The sequence below is a fragment of the Acipenser ruthenus genome, chromosome 10, assembly GCF_902713425.1.
Source record: "Acipenser ruthenus chromosome 10, fAciRut3.2 maternal haplotype, whole genome shotgun sequence".
In the NCBI taxonomy this organism is placed as follows: domain Eukaryota; kingdom Metazoa; phylum Chordata; class Actinopteri; order Acipenseriformes; family Acipenseridae; genus Acipenser; species Acipenser ruthenus.
In genome coordinates, this window is record NC_081198.1 from 28,141,765 (window position 1) to 28,161,967 (window position 20,203).

The 20,203-nt window shown below is 39.0% G+C and overlaps 1 protein-coding gene across 12 annotated transcripts in view; it reads right to left on the minus strand.

The window, feature by feature from the left end:
* The window catches only part of LOC117402247 (myc box-dependent-interacting protein 1), a 100,616-nt gene that overhangs the window by 19,867 nt on the left and 60,546 nt on the right, over positions 1-20,203 (minus strand). For 9 of the 12 annotated variants that reach the window (XM_059032012.1, XM_059032009.1, XM_059032011.1 and 6 more), the window contains 6 exons: positions 15,504-15,589; positions 13,847-13,922; positions 9,433-9,497; positions 8,377-8,421; positions 6,241-6,388; positions 2,706-2,834 (listed from right to left, as the gene is read on the minus strand). In XM_059032012.1, the coding sequence (XP_058887995.1) occupies positions 2,706-2,834; positions 6,241-6,388; positions 8,377-8,421; positions 9,433-9,497; positions 13,847-13,922; positions 15,504-15,589 (549 nt within the window). The remainder of the gene's footprint in view (positions 1-2,705; positions 2,835-6,240; positions 6,389-8,376; positions 8,422-9,432; positions 9,498-13,846; positions 13,923-15,503; positions 15,590-20,203) is intronic. The other 3 variants (XM_059032008.1, XM_059032010.1, XM_059032017.1) reach the window with 3 other exon arrangements.

Sequence of the window (20,203 nt, forward strand, 5' to 3'; positions counted from 1 at the left end):
ACTACTATTTTAATTATCTTAGGTTTCCTTCAGTGTGATGGAATTAGTCACCAGTTTCTATAAATATTTCAGTTTGTGTCAGGGGTAACATGCACAATAGAAGTGTCTTCATTGTAGAATACCAGTTGCCAGATGATGGAAAAATCCAAACCAGGGGGTACCGAAACAGCACCAGACAGGACAGCACAGGCAGAGTGGGTGAGTGAGGCATGCTAACAGTACGTATAGAGAGCTATACCAGAGCTTTAAAATCCTTTCATCTCTTATTAGCATGAGCAACATTATGTCTGGTACCACGTTACATTATTTTAATTTCATGCAATAAAAAAAATAAATAAATAAAGAAAACAGAATGAAGTAAAAACTAAACTAGTTTTGGATTCACTTCAACGTGATTAGGTATATATTTTGCATAGGTTTGTATATGAACAATTAACCTATCCTAAAAAACTATGGGCTTTATTCTGATCACAACGCGAATGCGAGTGCAAGCGTGAACGGCACTTGCCCTCGAATCTGTGGTGCATAAATGATGCGAAGACGTAAAATAAACCCCACTGTGCTGAAATGGTATTCTGAAGACATGTCTTGCGCCGTTATATAGCATCTGCCCCATCACCACATGTCGGCATAAATTTCGGGGTGTGGTATCAGTACATATTCGCCAAAGCGATTCTGATGACAGCGCAATGGGGTCCCAAATAGACAACTGAGCAATGCGTTAAGACCCTCTGAAACCAGGTTTATTTAGTGGCGCAATCAGGAACTTTAACAACTGAACACACTATAAAAAGCAAAGTAGTCTTAAGTAAAAACTGCATGCGTTTGGACTGACACAGAAAGAGGAAACCAAAGAAAGAAAACTTAAAAAAAAAAAGTGGGAAACGCACATAAAGCAATAAATGTAGGGCAAAGCTCATAGCAGGACCGGATGTAGTGGACGAATGAATGTTAACAGATGTTAATATAGCAATCTCCTGTGTCGTGAAGGTTTAAGTATTCTCTCGGCGAGTGACCACTATCACTTGCTGTTCTGACTTGCGCTGGTTGTTCTTGCTCTGTGCTACTGTCGCTCTACATGATCGTCACTTCTACATTCAAAACGGAGCCCTGCGGTGATGCAAGCACATTCTGTCTCTTAAAGGGATTGTTGCCTGGCCCTGATTGGATAGCAGATTCTCCAACCTACTCAGCATTGATTGGCTGGGCGTTGTCATTGCGCCACTAAACGCGCTGGGTTTTCAATTTCATCAGAATCACACTTTTGGAGAAGCCACTCCCTGCGGGGCAGATGCGATTGACTTTAACCACTGCGTCTACGATTGCACTCGCTTCATCAGAATAGGGCCCTAAGGCTCTCCAGCACAATAGAAGGCCCGGGTGATAATGCTGCTGCTATTGCTAGTAAGAGGGTAGCAATTTGATTTAAAAGCCTTGGTTAGCTCTCAGTGGGTTATAGAAAATGATTTATACCACCTGGGTTTTGTTTCAATTAAGTTGGCCAAGTAAAAAGATAGAAATGGAAAGTAGAATACTTATTAAAATGAGTTTGGAGAGAGCGGAGGGATAAGGCAAGGTGCAGTGGTGTTTTAGAAGTGATGTTAGATGAGTGATCTCCAACCTTCACGCACGCGGTCACCACCAGGCTTCTATTTCACTGGTTCAGAAAGCTAGTTAGCCCATTAGTAGCGAGGTTTGAACCCATAGCCTGTTGTAGGCTAGCATGTCAAATCCCATTTATCATCTCATGGCACACCATCTTAGCTGTACATTTACAACAGGAAGCATGTAAAACACATTCCAATAGCCTCTTTTCACCTGGAGAACCCAAGTAGTGGATGAAACTACTGAACTCTGGGTGGAGTTCATCCTCAGGTCTCCATCTGGCCTCATTTTGTGTCTGAAAATCAGGGATCGCTGTGGCTTGACAAGGCAAAAGATATACAGGTGCAATACCTATGCTGCAGAATAACTAAATACATTACTTTCTGCACTGATGACTGCCATGATTGGTACAGCATTCAGTGCAATAGCTGTTTTGCCAGTCACCATTGGAGAAACTAAAAGAAGAACTAACGTCCCACCCAGGTATTCTACATTGGTAGTAAATGGATAAGATTCAGGGTGCCACTGCACTTATGGGACAATTTCCTGATTAAAATCTGTTGCCCATTTTTGAAAAGTTACCTATTCAGTGGTACCAAGATATTAAGGGCAATATTATGACAACTGCATTAAGCACATATAAAATGTGTTTCTTACTTCCCAGGCAAAGCTTCCATTTCACTGGGGACATGGTCGTAGAGCCGTTTCATACACGGTATGGGAAACCCCTCTTGTACCTGACATTTACTGTATAGCGGGGCTTTGCATCGGACAGCCCATCGTACAGTCCAACGCAAACTTGTGCATGCAAACGCATTCCGAATGGAAGTTAATTCTGAGACTTTGACCACCAGATACAGAAATAGAGGTGTGTAAGTAATGAGTACTAGTTTCCTGGCTAGACTGGGTTACACAAGGCAGCTCATGCTTGGACTGCAAGCTGTGTGATTTAATTTATTCGAATATGCCTCCTTTTATCACATTTCATTGTGCGTGGTGCCTGCAGGTTGGAGAACACTTCTTGAAAGCCTCTTGTTTTGAGTTTATGGTGTGGAAGGGTGAAATGGATAGCAGTGGCTAGGGAGGCGAACTCTTCTAACCTGTGACGGGGTTGTCACACTGATTTCGGGGACAAAAGCGTCATCAAAGAAATTGATGATGTTGTCCGGTTTGAGATCCTTGGAAGGGGTGGGTTTGGGAGGACGGGGGACTGGCGGGCCTCTCTTCTGCTGTGTTGTGAGATACGCAGGAGCGCACATGGGGCAGCAGTCAAAAAGAAAGCACAGGTGTTAGTACATCAAAAACCCCAAGGCACACACACACACACACACACACACACACACACACATTGGTGCACAAAACATAATGTTAGCTTTTGTAGACAGTAATAATAACTAATGAAATACTTTTTTTTTTTTTTTTTTTTTTTTTTTAAGTGAACCGTCCTCGAAACAACTGAATATTTTTAAGATCATTATTCTCTTCTATACATGTGGAAATCTGGAAGTAATTTGTAGCATTATTCAGCTCAAATGACATTGACCTTAGAAGTTTGCTTGTTGTTTACACAAATTCGAAATCCTATAAATCACCCCAATCTTTTGGACTCAGTAATTGTTTTGGTGATTACCAGGAAGATTCACTCAAACAGTAGTCACAGTTTCAAATATTTTATAGAAACAACCACCTATTGCAGGGTTCTCCCTTGGAATTCTGTACAGCCGGGCGGCAGAACATTATAGCTGGGAGCACTTTTAACAGAAAAATAAACTTGCCTTATCTTAAACATATAATATTATGGTAAATTACCATGCTTATTTAGGCACTACAATTTGACTGGGGAAAGATAATGTAGGTTTATTGGAGTTCACACAAAAAACTAAACCAAAACAAAAAAAAAACCTTTTTACTTGTTAATTTTGGTTTTTCGCTGTTCTATATTTTTTGAATGCAACTGTTCATTTTATCAATTCTTTTACACAACTGTACTCACACACGTTTGGTCACCATCATAACTGTTGCATGAAACCAGAGTGCAATAATCCAGCACCTCTGCACTTAAGCATTTGTATGTCAGCTGACAAGTGTTCCGCTGATATCCCATCATGCCTTTCTTCTTAAAGGCTACAGCCTCTATACATGAACCCCCAATATTTCTCACAAGCATCTGGGTACATATTTTTATGACATCACAACAAAAGGAATACACTTTTTTTTTGGTGCATATGTATAGCTGTTATGCACTATATATCACCTTATAGAACAATAATACGACAAAAAATGGACAGAATGATAATACCCAAAAATCTAAACTTTTTCAATAATATAGCCGGTGCAAATATAGTATTAGGCTGTGGATTGCACCGATCGCCGTCTTACTTTGAAAACCCTGCATTCACTGTCACTATTTTTGCTTTGAAAATAATCGGTTATTTTTTGAGCAGTCTAACGTTTTAGCCTCTCGAAGTGCTTAATACAGAAAACCCGCCCCTTCAACTCTCTGATTGGTTAAATGTTGTGTCAAGACGCAACAAAGCTGTCATGTGGTTCCAAGATTTTTTCTTTCACCCAGCAAAGTGCAAGTGATCTAGTCTGCTAGAAGTGCAATCAATCCTCATTGTTAAAGGCACAGTAGCATCTGCAAGATGGGCGGATCAGATTTTTTAAGCCGGGCAGCGACAGCCGGGGCAGCTGAAAAGGCCTGGGGAGAACCCTGTATTGTAAATTAATACATTAAAACAACATGTAAAAAATGAAAAAAATGTAATAGTGCTACAGATATCAAATTGTATTCCCTAGTTCACATCAAGTGAAACAGGGCGAAGGCTAGGGTGCAAACCAGCTTAGACAATTGCCTCTTTGCACCAAGAAACTGGACAGCAGATGCCAGAGAGCTACCGGCACCTGGAGGACAAAGGCAAGCCCTGCAGGTGTCCGCTTGAGCTCACCAGATGCCTGGCCAGTAGGGTTCGCTGTAGAGCCATAAGGAAAACAGTCCCTGCCGGTTTTGCCTCTCTAACCCATGGAATCCCCTCCCTCCGGAATCTCCAGTAAAAACATCTTAGCACAGCCAGGACGTGAACCTGCGCTCCCCTGACTGCATGACTCCCCCTACACTCCACACAGCCATGCTTTTACCAGGCAACCCACCTGGGACCCCTGAGCTACCCACTTTTTTTGACTGCTTATTTCTCCTAATCTATAAAAGCACTAAAGTCTGGAGTAGTACAATGTCTAGAATATTAGTAGAGCACAGTATTCACATTAAAACTTTGCTTGACAAAAAGGAGTGTCCTGGAAAAACTAAATATCCCACAATGTGACAACTTAAATCAAAGAAAAAAAAAAAAAAAACGTATGTGATTTGTAGGGATCTTTGTTTTCTTTTTTTTCTTTTTTATCACGTGATGTCCTTTTTTTGGCTGACTCCGTTCAATTAAACTTTTGGAAAAGCGCTGATTGTGAAACAGGTTCACTTCAGTTTTTTCTCCCGTAACTTGATTGAGACTATTATTCTGTTTCATTGCTAATTAATTTTTTTTTTTTTAATTCAAAACAGTGAGTGAAGTTAAATTGATTTAACTAAATCATAATTAAGAGGAAACAATTATTTGCAAAACAGGTTATAACATTTTTGCAACGAGTCATTAAGATTTTAAACCTGGAAAAAAGCTATTTAGCTGAACTCGCTTTTTGTGTTTCCGGTTTGAATTAAAAATAAGGAGCTGACTTTTTTTTTTTTTACATTATCATGAAACAGAATCATAGTGTCATTCAAGTTACGAGAGAAAAAAAAGAGTTTAATTAAGATACAGAGTCGGTCAATATAACTAAAAATGGACATCACGTGACCACAAATACAAACTGTAACAGAGCTCTGGTGATGAGCCAAATCAGAGACAAACAGAGCATTTCTATGTAGAGATGCACTTGAAACTGTACAAAACCTCCCAGGTTCTCCGACCAGCCACTGTACTCTTTACATACAGCTGCCAATGCACTAATGACACTGCAGAACCACAGCAACCATAATACCATGGCAACAGAGATGGAGTGTGAAACTGTATTGTGTACACTGGTAAAATAAATAGAAACAATATAGAGCTTACATTCAAAGTTTAGTTCAGGAAGAAAAATGAATCCTTATTAACCGCATACAGTACATGCTTTTCAAAATTCACAGATTCTTTGCCATCCTCTATCTTAAACAGTAATAAACCTGTGGGGGTATAAGACAGCTGCTTGACCAGTCCGGATTACAGGTCACTTCAGACTATCATTTCCCAAAGTGTTCAAGCAGATAAATCTAATACTTAAAGAGGTTTTACCATCCATTTTCGTACATCTTATTATCAATAGCAAATAGTCACTGGTCTCTCTTTTCTTGCGTTGAAGAGCTTTTATGCAGGTATTTCAAATGCAACTAAATCAGTGTCTGTATGGTTCAGGGAGTGATTTGGTACCCAGAAGTAAAAAAACAAACAAAAAAACACCACAATGGAGAGGGCAGCCAGTGATACGTTTGCTCTTGCTAATAATAAGTAGGTAAATTGATTTTAAAGCTTTAGTTATCACACCTTTAAGCAAAAGGCTGAATGTTGGCAGGGTTTCCTGAGATGTTGGTGGAGCAGTTACCTGAGACGGAGACTTGGGAATGGCTGGCACGGGCGTCGTCGAGGGTGACGGAGTGGGGGCGTGGTTTACGGCCTTGGTTTCAGGGTTGGTGACGGGGGAGCCATCCCTCATGGGGGCGGAGCCTATCTCCTTGGACGACTCTCTGCCACTAGAACACAACAAGGGTGAGGGAGCATGTCAAGCAGGGTGACAGCGAGAGGTCTCCCTGGTAACAGACCCATAGGGATTACACCTATGAAAAATAAAGGCAGTTTACCACTCATTAACTCCTGTAACATTACGGCTACTCGTTGTGCACAATGTTTTTAATACAATAGTGTTCTGATATTTTTCTGGGCCCGAAATGGGAGATTGCTCTCCCTTACCCGTTTTTATAGGACCATCTTTTTTTTTCCATCTCAACGTCACATTGTGGGGCCCTTTTGTGTAATAACAGTCCCTCTCATCCAATGTTGTGAGGTACTTTTATTAACACAGACGTGTGCTGTATTGAACAATTTAGACAGCAAACAGGCGGGTGTGTATGAATGTACACTGTACCTTACAGAATGGTATTGATACGACCAAGTTACATCAACTGTTAAACTGTAGTACTACTGCAATACTAAAGCCAGCAGTTCAGAATTAGTTTATTTAACATAATGGTACTTCTAGGTAATACTTAATACTTGATAAAATGCAAACAATTTAAAAAAGGCGAACATCTTAGAGATTGTCTTGCTTTTGATTCAAATCCACTTGGGTTGCATTTATTAGTTGTTTTTATATTTCCATGAATGACTGAAAGTTCTTGAAAATGGTAATTCATCCAATGAATGTATTGATCATGAAAGGTGAAAAACAACTCCAGTCAGATACAACAGAACTGTCTCCAGTCAGATACAACAGAACTGTCTCCAGTCAGATACAACAGAACTGTCTCCAGTCAGATACAACAGAACTGTCTCCAGTCAGATACAACAGAACTGTCTCCAGTCAGATACAACAGAACTGTCTCCAGTCATACAGCAGGAGCTGACGCTCCTGAGATCTTCCGCTCAATCTCCAATCACCCAGTCCTCAGCCCTCCAACTTGAGACGACGGACTTTGTTTAACTGTGCAATGATTTTGGAATGTGTTTTGAGGATGTGATGAGATTTTTACTTGGGATATGAGCCGATTTCAAACCAAGGCATTTAAAGGTGAAGAACTTGAGAAAATGCGCTCCAGCACGAGCTCCCTTGACAAGTATATGCACACTACTGACCAGTTACTCATGGAAATAGAAAAACTAAAAACTGGTGTTTAGTGTAAGCTACAATGGAGGCAATGAATATTACATTCCCAGCAATTCTTAAAGCATTACTCACAAGTTGCATCATTTCACCAGACTATTGATCTTGGTCCTGCATCAAGACACATGCCAAATGGTGACCAAGGCCAGTAAATGACCAAGACTCACTGGAATGAACAGAATGTGTGTTTGGAAAGTGTTGTTCTTCACACTGAAATATGAGTATTTGTTACAGAACTTCTCTTCATCTGTGCCATGTCAGAAATGCTGGTCTGGTCTCGGTTTAATGTGTTCAGCCTGCACTTCATCACAAAGGAGTGAGGTTCGGATTACAGCTCAGTTTAGATAAGTGGGGTCCGGATTAGTAAGAGTCTATTGTAGTTGATAAGTCTCACTTTTTAAAGGGGAAAAATCATTTGATGATCTCATATTGTAAACTATGTTGTGAAAGTCCATGTTCTGACAATTAAAATCTGTGTGAGTTGAACATGGTATGGCTGTTTGAGTCGATACCAAGCATGATCTGGCACTAGAAAACCGTGATATATACAGGCTAAATCAGGGTTGACCAGGGTATTTAAACATGACAGAAAAAATGGAGTCTAGATAGATTGATTGAATATTCATTGCCACCACAGTAGAGAGAACAGCGACAATTTGCTGGCAAGCGACGGAACTCATTTTGGTTGAAACTCACAAAACAAATGCATAGCAAATCTGAGCAACAAATCAAAACGGTCAGACATCCCACACTGCAAAAATCATGCTGAGATTCCTTGATTCAGTTAGCCCCCGAAACACAGGTTAGAAAATGGGCTAACACTCCACTGCACATCAGAATAAGTTTGGTGCTTACAATTACCTTTTTACCACTTTGGTTGTCTTCAGAACCGTCTTACTTTGCTTTCTGTGTGGGAGTTTAATTTATTCAAATGTGTCAGTTTGGCGGCAGAAATTCATTATTACTTACTCAATCAATCCTTATGCATTCCAAAGGAAAGGGGAGTGTTAATCATAGGAACTCAACTGAAATTCATTATAAACTTCCTCCATATTCCCTTTCACCTCTACATCACTTAAGTATTAAACCCTTTTTGTGCCTACCATCCTCCAACCCAGCTTCTGCACAGAATATATTGACATACCCAAATATAGCAAGATCTATGTGAATCGATTCTTTGAATACGCCTATTACCTTTAATAGGGTACAGCAAATACAAATACAAAAAAAGTCAGGAAGAATCTTCAAACTACATTTTCTTCTTTTTGTACTGTCCACGTTCATGTGAATGATACTTTCACTCAATCATTCAGAGTGGTTCTTATTGCAATATTGTGTTGTTGAGTTCAGGAGCTGCTCTTCAGTACTACTGTAGTTGTCTGCCAAGGACATCTGTAATGGAGACTAGATAAGCCACAGAGTCTCTATATTAGGAAGTGTCAGCACCAACTACTGCACCACAGTGTGTTGCCAGAAAAACAAAAGGAAACCTACATTTAATATTCTTGTTTTACTGTTTTGTGTTACTATGGTTCTATATCATATGTGATTAATTGACATTAATCATTAAAGAACCCTCCTTTTTAATTAGCTTTAGCATTTCACTCAATTAAATGCACCTTAAAAGGAACTCAGTTTGGACCGCCCAGGCGCAGAATACATTGAGGTTTCGTTGTTACCCTTAATTTGACTACTAGTGTCAGGCTGGCTGTACAAACACCATAACCAGTCTAGTTTAGAAACACTTTTCAATGAGGCTTACTGCCCATGTGGATCCTTTCTGTCAATGTTGGAGGCTTTGAAATTAGAGGATATCTGGAAACATTTGAGATTTCCAGTTATTTCTGCAGACTTAGTTCAGTTCCCTGTGCCCCCAGTGCTCTGCCCTCCCAAGTGCTCTGCGGCCTGTCAGCTGACCTGGGCGGGTTGGACAAGTGCTGGTCTTCCAGTTTGGTCATCACATCAGTCAGTTGGTGACTCATCTGAGAAAACAGGAAACACACAAGGCATGTTGGCAATGTTCCAAGAATATAAACTACACATCACAGCTCAACAAGGCCTACATCCACAGGCAGAATAGGGTTTCATAATATTCAGGTTCTTCTGTCCTAATGAGGACCAGTACACATTCTTATGATCACTCCCCACACAACTGCAACCATGAGCGCTATACACAAATAAAAGTTTTGTATGCAAAAACAACGATGATGTAGAATTTGTTCATGAACCTGTATTTAATACATCAAAAGTTACAATATAATAATGACCTCTAGCTTTATGAATAAGGTCCCACGTTTTGTTTCATAAATATAAGTTTACTGAATGCTTGTGTCTTGTTCATAGACCTGAGACTTGAGACAACTGCATACAACTACTGACACAGGAGCGAAAAAATAAAACATAACAATATTTGGAAATGTGAAAAGAAAATGAAAAAACTATGAGATTCTATTAAAGAACAAATGAAAGGTTTTCTTTTGTACAGTTAACTAAAGTGAAAGAAATTGGACAGATGAGAGGATATCATTTGAGAGTCATGTCTAAACTAGATGGTAACTTTACAAGTTACCATCTAGTTTAGACACTTTACACTTTGGGGCTTGCTTTAGGGAAAGTGGTCAAAATTTCAGTTGTTTATAAAAAGTTAGAGAAAATTTAGTTGGTGCGGTTACTAAAACAGGTGTACCTCTTGATTGGTAAAAGTTATTTCTGTTTTGATTTCAGATTTGAATAGCAGAGAAGTAGAGGAAGATTCCAACTTTTTGTCTTACTTGTTGGGAAAGTGGTCAATGTAGCTGAATTGTGCCAAAAGTTACATCGTTTACAGTAAATAGAATGTTGGAAGTCTGGGAGTTTTTAAACAATGGGGAGCTTTAGAATGTTAAAAAAGTCCCATTAAAGTGAATGAAGATGGACAAAAAAAGGACAAAAAGCTTAATAGTTTAAAAAGTATCAAATATATCAAAAAGTTGTATACAAGCACACTATTCCAGACCGGTCTACACGTTTTAAAGTTTGAACGGCGTTTCTAGCTTAAACGGTGTAAGAGGAGTAGCGTGCCAAAGAATAAGAAGAAGTATGTCACAAGCCCCACTAATTATGATCTGAACCCCTGTGAACTGCTACTTAACCAAAGGACCATGCATAAGTGGTTCCCAACACGTAGCCTTAAATAGCTCAACACAGCTAAGGTCTCAGTACTGTGAAAACACAAAGAAAACTCTGTTCCAGTGTATGTGGAATACACATCGCAACACATGGGAAAGTGTGTGTGAGGGGCTCTGACTGAGAACATGCCTTTCATCCAATCCAAAGCCAGAACTAATGCAGAAGGTCACCAAGACCAAGATTACTTGAATCAGTGCTAAGGAATGTCCATCGGGATCCATGCTTTCACAGTGCACTTCTATAGGGCAGCCTATGTGGTGTCTTACCAGATATAGGGCCCTACTCATAAGGAGTTATTTAAATAATTAATATAATACTGTTTTATATATATATATATATATATATATATATATATATATATATATATATATATATATATACACACACACACACACACACACACACACAGGTTCTCAACACACGTTAAAGAAGTTTCATGAATATGTATGTTAGTCATAAAAATAGCCTGAAAAAACATTCTTTATAAAACTCCTCAGTTAAAGCTCATAGAGCCCATTGTGAACAACATTTCTATAATGAAATATAAATATTTCATATATCAAAGAGTATATTGCTGAATACGATGTCTAAATAAACAGTATTGGGGTCTACTTTAACTCTAAACCAGTGGTGTGCAAAGTGGGGGGGAGTCAGTAAGAGGTGCGCGAATGCGAGTGAAGCTGCAGTGAACAGAGCCGATTCCATGTATGGGGCGACAAGTGTAAAAAAAAAGCACAAATGTTTTAACAGGTGTTTTTTTTCTCTGATTTAATGTAAAATCGCATATTTTTTCCCTAAATTTAACAAAAAAAAAGTCCAGATTTAGCTAAATTCATAAATGTTAAACACATTCTTAAAAGTGAAGTGTAATGGCAACTCTACAGTATACAATGCCAAATCAAAAGCGTCAATGGGCGTGGGCTTGCATGTTAAAAGGTCTATGCACACCAGACGCGAACGACGCCAGCAAATACAAAATAATTAAAAGTATTGATTTAAATGGAGTAAAGCCCGCCGCACACAGCCCGACTCAAGCCGTCCCGACTCATCTCATCTCAACTGGCCGTACAGAGTTTGGATGAATCATATCAGTGTGCGTGCCCTTAAAACCAAGATTATGCAGATTTCAGTCGGGATGTCTTCAGATTTGAAGATTGAACATGTTGAATCTTTTTCAGACGCAGTTTCGTTCAGATGTGATCAGTCTGTCTGTGTGCGGCGGTTGCCAACAAAGACTGACTGAGACCGATTAATCAACCAATGGTGAAGCAGGTTTAAGTGACATAGCTTGTCATGTAACTTGTCATACAAGATGGCGGAGTATTGACAGCTTTAGTTCCACAGGTAAAAATACATTAGTCTTGAATTGCTCTGAGTATCCTGAATTAAAAAATACCAGATATGTGCACATTTGAATAGTTTTTTTTAGGCGTTTATTAATCAAAGGTAAATTATCAATTCACCTTTTTATTATCAATCTACTGGCAGCCTATATTTTCTTACTGCGCTAAAACAGAACATAAGAACATAAGAAAGTTTACTGAAAGTTTACGAAGTAACCGGTGTGTCTCCAAAAGGTCACAAATCACAAGCTCCTAGATCCACACGCTGAGGAAAAAAAACGCCGTATCACACTATACAAAAAGTCAAACACTACCTGAAACGTTTGCACGGTGTAAATCGTCAATTAATTAATAGGCTAGAGCTTCTTTTGGTTGCCTTGCGGCGCTGTCTCCGCCGTCTAATCAGCACACAGTGCCATGCATAATATGAGGGCCACTATGTTGGGCTAAGCTAATAAAGAAATGTGTACAGGGCAGTATTGATTAAATCTGCATACATAGTAATCACCAGTATCTAGTCGTGGTCCGTCTAATTCAGTCGTAGCAGTGTGCGACACCCAGTCGGGAAAAACTCAATTGTGACGTCAAACCAAAACTGAGCACAACTGATCGCAGAATCTGTGCATACTCAGATGAGATGAATCAGTACGGCTTGAGTCGGGTTGTGTGCGGCGGGCTTAATGCACACCGCAAGAGAAGTGAGCGGCACGAATGAAGCGAGCAAATAGAAATACATTTGTTTATTTCTATTCGCGCTACGAGCTGTTCGCATTGCAATGGACCAATCTGAAAGAAGGTCAAAGGTAGTGGCTGTCAGACTCGTTCACGCAGAGATTACCACAAAAATTTAATTATTAAAGTCGAAAAATACAATGTTCTTTATGATGCCAGCGTCAGTGGTTATAAAGACAATAAAAAGAAGGTCGCCACAAGGCAAGAAATAGCAGAACAATTGGAAATTGATGGTATGTCTATCTCTTTATTTCACCTTAATTTTAGTCAAAAGTGATGGGGAGCGCTACACACTGGTTTCGTATTTCTGTAAAATGACGCTTCTTTGTTTTAATAATGTTGACCAATAATAATAATAAAAATAATAACAACAACAACAACATTAGCTTTTTAACAAGCCGATGGTATTCCCTGAACAGTACCTTTTTTTTTGTGTGTGTGGTGTATCCATACTCTATTTCTTTGTGTTTTATTAATTTTATTTCGTCTCCACAAAATGAGCAAAAGGACACAGCCTTTTCTTTTCATGACTAGCTACAGCTGTATTTTTTTTTTAGATTTAATTGCTGAACGATTACTCATAAAGAGTTATTTAAAGAATTAATAATACTTTATATATATATATATATATATATATATATATATATATATATATATATATATATATATATATATATATATATATATATAATTACACACACACAAACTTTGTGTGTGCTACAAAAGGAGGGCGGTATTTAAAAAGTTTGTGCACCACTGATCTAAACAGAGCCTGCCACCTTGTGACAATATTAATTCTGTTGGTGTTTTCCTCCTGGGTGATTTATTGACTCTCTTATTAAAGTCACTGTAATATAATAATATGGTCCACAGAGGAAAGTACTTGGGTTTACTACAAGTTTTATGATGATGATATTATCCATTTATCCCACAGCCACACGCTCTCTAAAGTTCAAAAATCAGTTTTACTGTAGTGCCATTTCAATGCTCCCTTCGTGGCTGTTCAGTTAAAAGGGCACAAATGGCAATTCAATGGCAGGGAACTGGAACTGAAAATGAAGGTTAGCACAGCTTTGAGGATCTCTTACCTTGCCCATTTCCTTGTGGAAGTTCTCCTCCAAGCCTGCGATGCTCTGGAATGTGTTCACATAGAAGCCAACACGACTGCAGGCACATGGAAACAGACAGGCAGACACTGGTCAGGAATCCACAGAAATAAGTCATCTGAACAGCAGTTTGAACTCAACACGTGCGTTGGCAGTCACTTTATATTATTTAATGACACATTTCCATCTGCCTTGAAAGCGCTTTGAAATCAGAATCCATCTGAAGCAGATCGAGATCAGTTTCATTTGAAATAAGACGCCATCTGAAGCAGATCAAGATCAGTTTCATTTGAAATCAGACATCTGAAGCAGATCAAGGGCAGCAGTGTGGAGTAGTGGTTAGGGCTCTGGACTCTTGACCGGAGGGTTGTGGGTTCAATCCCCAGTGGGGGACACTGCTGTTGTACCCTTGAGCAAGGTACTTTACCTAGATTGCTCCAGTAAAAACCCAACTGTATAAATGGGTAATTGTATGTAAAAAATAATGTGATATCTGTATAATGTGAAATAATGTATAATGTGATACCTTGTAACAATTGTAAGTCGCCCTGGATAAGGGCGTCTGCTAAGAAATAAATAATAATAATAATAATAATAATCAGTTTCATTTGAAATCAGACTCCATCTGAAGCACATGAGATCAGTTTAATTTGAAATCAGACTCCATCTAAAGTAGATCGAGATCAGTTTCATTTGAAATCAGACTCCGTCTGAAGCAGATCGAGATCAGTTTCATTTGAAATCAGACTTCATCTGAAGCAGATCAAGATCAGTTTCATTTTAAATCAGACTCCACCTGAAGCAGATCGAGATCAGTTTCATTTTAAATCAGACTCCATCTGAAGCAGATCGAGATCGGTTTCATTTTAAATCAGACTCCACCTGAAGCAGATCGAGATCAGTTTCATTTTAAATCAGACTCCATCTGAAGCAGATCGAGATCGGTTTCATTTTAAATCAGACTCCACCTGAAGCAGATCGAGATCAGTTTCATTTTAAATCAGACTCCAACTGAAGCAGATAAGAGATCAGTTTCATTTTAAATCAGACTCCATCTGAAGCAGATAAGGGATCAGTTTTATTTTAAATCAGACTCCACCTGAAGCAGATTGAGATCAGTAAGGCTGGTTTTAAATCTACACAAAAAAATGATGTTGGCTGAATATGAAGACTGTGAATATATTTTATTGTCAGGGGAATATTGGAGATTGTTGAATTTGTTAATAAATCATACACAAAATGATACATACAGGTGATCTTTGACTCTTGTGTAATGTCCATTGGCAGACTGGACTGTAGACTGCAGTTGCAGCCCCAGTTTGATTGGGATTGAGTTTTACATTAAGGTTTCATTGTGCAGATGAACATTAGACTCCAAAATATTTGTCAACTAGAATTAGTCAGTTTTGCTTATATTTAATGATTGAGTGTATAAGATCCAAGTGATTCAGCATCAACACCGTGGCTTGGTAACCCATTCCATACACTCGTAATAAAGGGTGTAATAAAGCTTATTCACTGATCCAAGGTCAGCATGTTCTCTGTGTTGGACATGGCTGACCTGGTAGAGAGATGAGTTTTATATGGTGAAGTTAGTTAATGCAACTTTAGCAAACAAACAAAAGGGAGTGCACTTCACCTGTTCCATAGGGATGGGAGCTCCTCCTGTAGGTCTATGTTGATATCCTCAAACACCTTCTGAGCTTTCCCCAGATCATCCTCTGCCTGAACACAGCAAGAACACTTTTCTTTTTCCTTCTCAACACATCCCCCTTTTTAGAGTAAGCAGCTTGAAATGTTATGTTGTTGTTGTTTTTTTTACATGTCTTTTACTATGCTGAAGCTCAAACCTGCTCAAAGCCACATATTTCAATGATAACTATACACAAAAGCAACAGGACTCAGAACTACTTAGAATGATTGCAAACACCATCAAATACTGAGTAAAGCATTACATTTAAATGGCTGTTAATCATTTTTTTTACATTTTACATTCGCGGGGGAGGGGGGGGGGGGGTTAGGGGGTGGGGGTGGAACAGCACCCAGGCCCAGCCCTTGGGCAGCCCGAGTCAATTATTTATTTATTTTTCTGCGCCCATTTTAAATGACTAGACGTAAAAAAATAGAGGTGCCGTCTAATCTACTACGATTAGAAAAAGAAATCGTAGCAAGGTAGTATTGGTGGACTGTCAATCAAAACAAATTTGCAGCTCACATATTGTTTATCTGGAGGCGGGACACAGCACGCACTCTGGCAATAGGTCAGTGTTAAAGTCACGTGATTGCTCTGTTGGGAGATGTGATCAGTGTTGCCAGAAGTACTATAATTATCATATTTAAGGACAATTAAGGACGTAAAAACGTTTACATTCACGTGGTCTTTAATTTTTGGGATGTACGATTTTTTGTAAAATACAATCATTTTGAGGCTCCAATACGATATTTTCATGTTTCAGGTGTGGCAACACTGGTTGTGATTCTAAAGGCGTAATTTCGTGCGACCGAACAGAACTGAACAACCGGTTTGGCGAAATCGTTCCACCTTACGGCCGTGGAACATGTTGACATTGTTGTTCGGTGGAACAGTCCGGTCTGCACACAATGAAACTTGGTGAAGCACCGAAGTTATGTGGCCAAAAGTTTTGTATCACCTACATTTTCTTTTTGTTGGATTGATACAATTAAAAAAAAAATTAGATTAACATCATTTAGATGTTTTATTTAACATAATTTAAATCAAAGAAACTACAGAACGATATCATAAAAGTCTACCGGAAGCCAGCATAATAGTAGTACAGTATTTAGTTCCGTGAAGCTAGCAACAATAAGATGATTACTTCCGGTTTTCAAAACGGCTCAGTGCAGGCAAGGTATCAAAATAAAAGTCCCGTAACCAGCACAAAAATATAGTTTATATACATATAGAAAGTGGGGTGCGATGTAATGTAGACACACTGGGGGTACAGAAAATAAAGTAACTTACTTAAGATTTACGTCACTGTAATAGCAACACTACTTTTTATGTCAGGTGTCTAGTTAAAACAGCCGTTTTCCTTGCATTTTCGGGTGCTGGGCCCACTCAAGACCCACTTCTGACAAAACTAAAGATTGTGCATCTATGGAAGTGGGGTGAAATGTAATGTAGACACACTGGGGGTACAGAAAATAAAGTTACTTACTTAAGATTTACGTCACTGTAATAGCAACACTACTTTTTATGTCAGGTGTCTCGTTAAAACAGCCGTTTGCATCATGCTTCATATCGATTGCAATAAGTATCCAGTAGGATGACTTTATATTAACAGGAACAAGAACAGTTTTGAAGCACCACCATCATTTTGGGGGGGAGGTTGGCAGTACTTGAATGTCATCACATTCAAGTAGACACTATTCAAATTTTGACTAACAAATGTGGAAGGAATAGTTAACACACTGATGCAATACATGCAATACATGATGCAACACACTTTCATAGATGTACATTCTGTGTACATTCTCAGGGAAAGCTGTCTTGTGATAGTGGCTGGTGACTGCTGATCTTGGCCACATGTTGGTCTTGTGCCGTTTACCACTACCATACAGCTGATGAATATCCATAGCTAAAGTACAAAAAAAGTTAGTTCTTTATTGGTAACATTAATTATACAATGCAAAAATGGGTGGATAAAAAGAAAATAAATAATAAAATTAATTTGATGTACACAAAGTTTCATTTATGTATTTAATTAAATCATATTTATTGTACTGCGTTTTTTTATTGCATATACATATAATCACATACAATTAATACAATTTAAAGTAGATATTTAATGTAGATTACAATATAACAATGAAAATAACATTATATATATATGTATATATATATATATATATATATATATATATATATATATATATATATATATATATATATATATATATATATATATATAAGGTCGTTTTAAAATATGTAATTACCTACGCATATTTATTGTAGACCTTCCACGTAGATTGATGACAGGAGTTAGAGACTACCGTTATATCCGAGCAACTATGCTACCCAGCTCCTGGTCCAGGCCCTGGTACTCTCCCGCATAGACTACTGCAACTCCCTCCTGGTTGGCCTCCCTGCGTCCGCCACCCGTCCGCTCCAGCTCATCCAGAACTCTGCTGCCCGCCTGGTGTTCTCTCTGCCTCGCTTCGCCTACGCTACTCCACTACTCCGCTCGCTCCACTGGCTCCCGATCACCGCTCGCATCCAGTTCAAGACTCTTGTACTAGCCTACAGATGCCTTGACCAGACTGCACCCAGCTACCTCGACCCTCATCTCTCCCTACACCCCCACTCAACCTCTCCGCTCCGCCTGCACTAGAAGACTAGCTCTACCTCCGCTACGCTCCCCTGCCTCCAGAGCCCGCTCCTTCTCCACCCTTGCTCCGCAGTGGTGGAATGACCTTCCTACAGATGTCAGGACTGCCCAGTCCCTGACCACATTCCGGCGCCTCCTTAAGACTCACCTCTTCAAACAGCACCTGTAGAACTCCTCTGTTTGTATCCTGGGGCACTATCACCCTTCATGTAAATGTGCTTTATTTTGCTCTTATCTGCCCCCTATTTTACTGCATTTAATCCTGTACTTCAGAATACTGTAATCTGCCAAGTGTTTAACCTGTAGTACTTTGTATTTAATCATATCCTGATGTAACTATCACTATTATCTGCTGTATTATTGAATTGTGGTTTGTCACACTTGTACTTTGCTTGAACAAAAGTTATTGTATTTCTTGCTCTTATTGTATTACTTGTATTGTAACACTTGAAATGTATTTGCTTACGATTGTAAGTCGGCCTGGATAAGGGCGTCTGCTAAGAAATAAATAATAATAATAATAATAATAATAATAATAATAATAATAATAACAACGAGAGACTTTTATCTGGGGGAAAAAAACGTCGCTTCCGGAGTGAGATGTGGAAGTAAGTTTTACCGGAAGTTGCTGTTGTTGCTAGCTTCACATTGCTACAGTATTTCACGTTTTTCGTTAAGTATGGAAAACATTATTCAGCAGGCTTCATTCGACTATGAAGCAAAATTGTTTAATTATATAGGGAGATGTAAAACTTTTGGCCATAGCTGTACTGCTAATTCACTGTATTCTATTCACTGTGCATGCAATACTGGCAACATACAATAAACGTAACCTCGATGTATGATGGTCTGTACTGTATAGCGAGATTTTTGTACACATTTGACCCATAATATTATTGTTATAGTTTATTACATATGATGTAACTACTGCTTGGAACTTTCTGTATGAACAAAAAACATCACAATGCACAACAGCGTCCCCAAATCGCTAAATTAACTAAATAAAGCGAAAAAGCTAAACCTGTTCCATTTCCACATCGCACAAACTGAACGTGTTCCAGTCTGTCCGCCTCACGAAATTCTGCCTTAACTAACGGATGGTAAAAATTCAGTTTTAAACTAACTTTTAATACTAACTTTTGTACTTGATAACATTAATTTAAACATCCAATTGATGCCTATGTTTAATGCGTTTGACCGATTCAGATTTTGCTGCTGATGTATTTATTTTCAAGAGGTTGTCTTTGGTTGGTTGTTTTTTTTGGGGGGGGGGGGGGGAGGGGGGGTTCACGTCACAGTCTTGCACCAGGGCCCAGTAAATACTAGCGCCGGCACTGCTTCTATAGATCTTCTGGTTCTTTTCATTGTATTGTGGGAGGTGAAACTGAGCTGAAGCACATGGCACGAGTTGGTACCTAGAAGCATTAGCTTTTAGAAATATACCACCAGTCAAAATGTTTATCATTCAATTTATTACGTTTATTGTAGTCATTTTAAATTGGAACGTTTAATAGTTATGGACGACACATCTACAGAGCAGTGATATTGTTAATAGCGATTGTACACTATAGACATTAAACTTCTCTAGACGGCTTACTTTAGCAGTCTAGAACAGTTTCTTCCAATACTTTAATCTATCAAACTGACACTGTGGAGGAGGCCCATGTCGCAGTACACATTATTAACACTGGGTGTCACCAGAGCTGCATCTGGAGCCTCCTCGGACAGGAACAGTTAGGCAAGGTTTACACTACACGATGTTTTCAATCGGGAGAAGCAGCGCCACGCACACGTACCGATTGAGCTACGAATTCTCACTGTAGATCGGGGGATTGCAAGCTACACACATTACACGAGATATCTTGTCGCGGACTGTGCCTATTTACATTGCAGAATCGTAGACAACATTCGGGAGAATCATGGGCTCAAGCGAGAAGGCAATCGCTGTTGTCTGTGCATTGTTTTGCACAGAAAAAAAGAAAACGCGGAG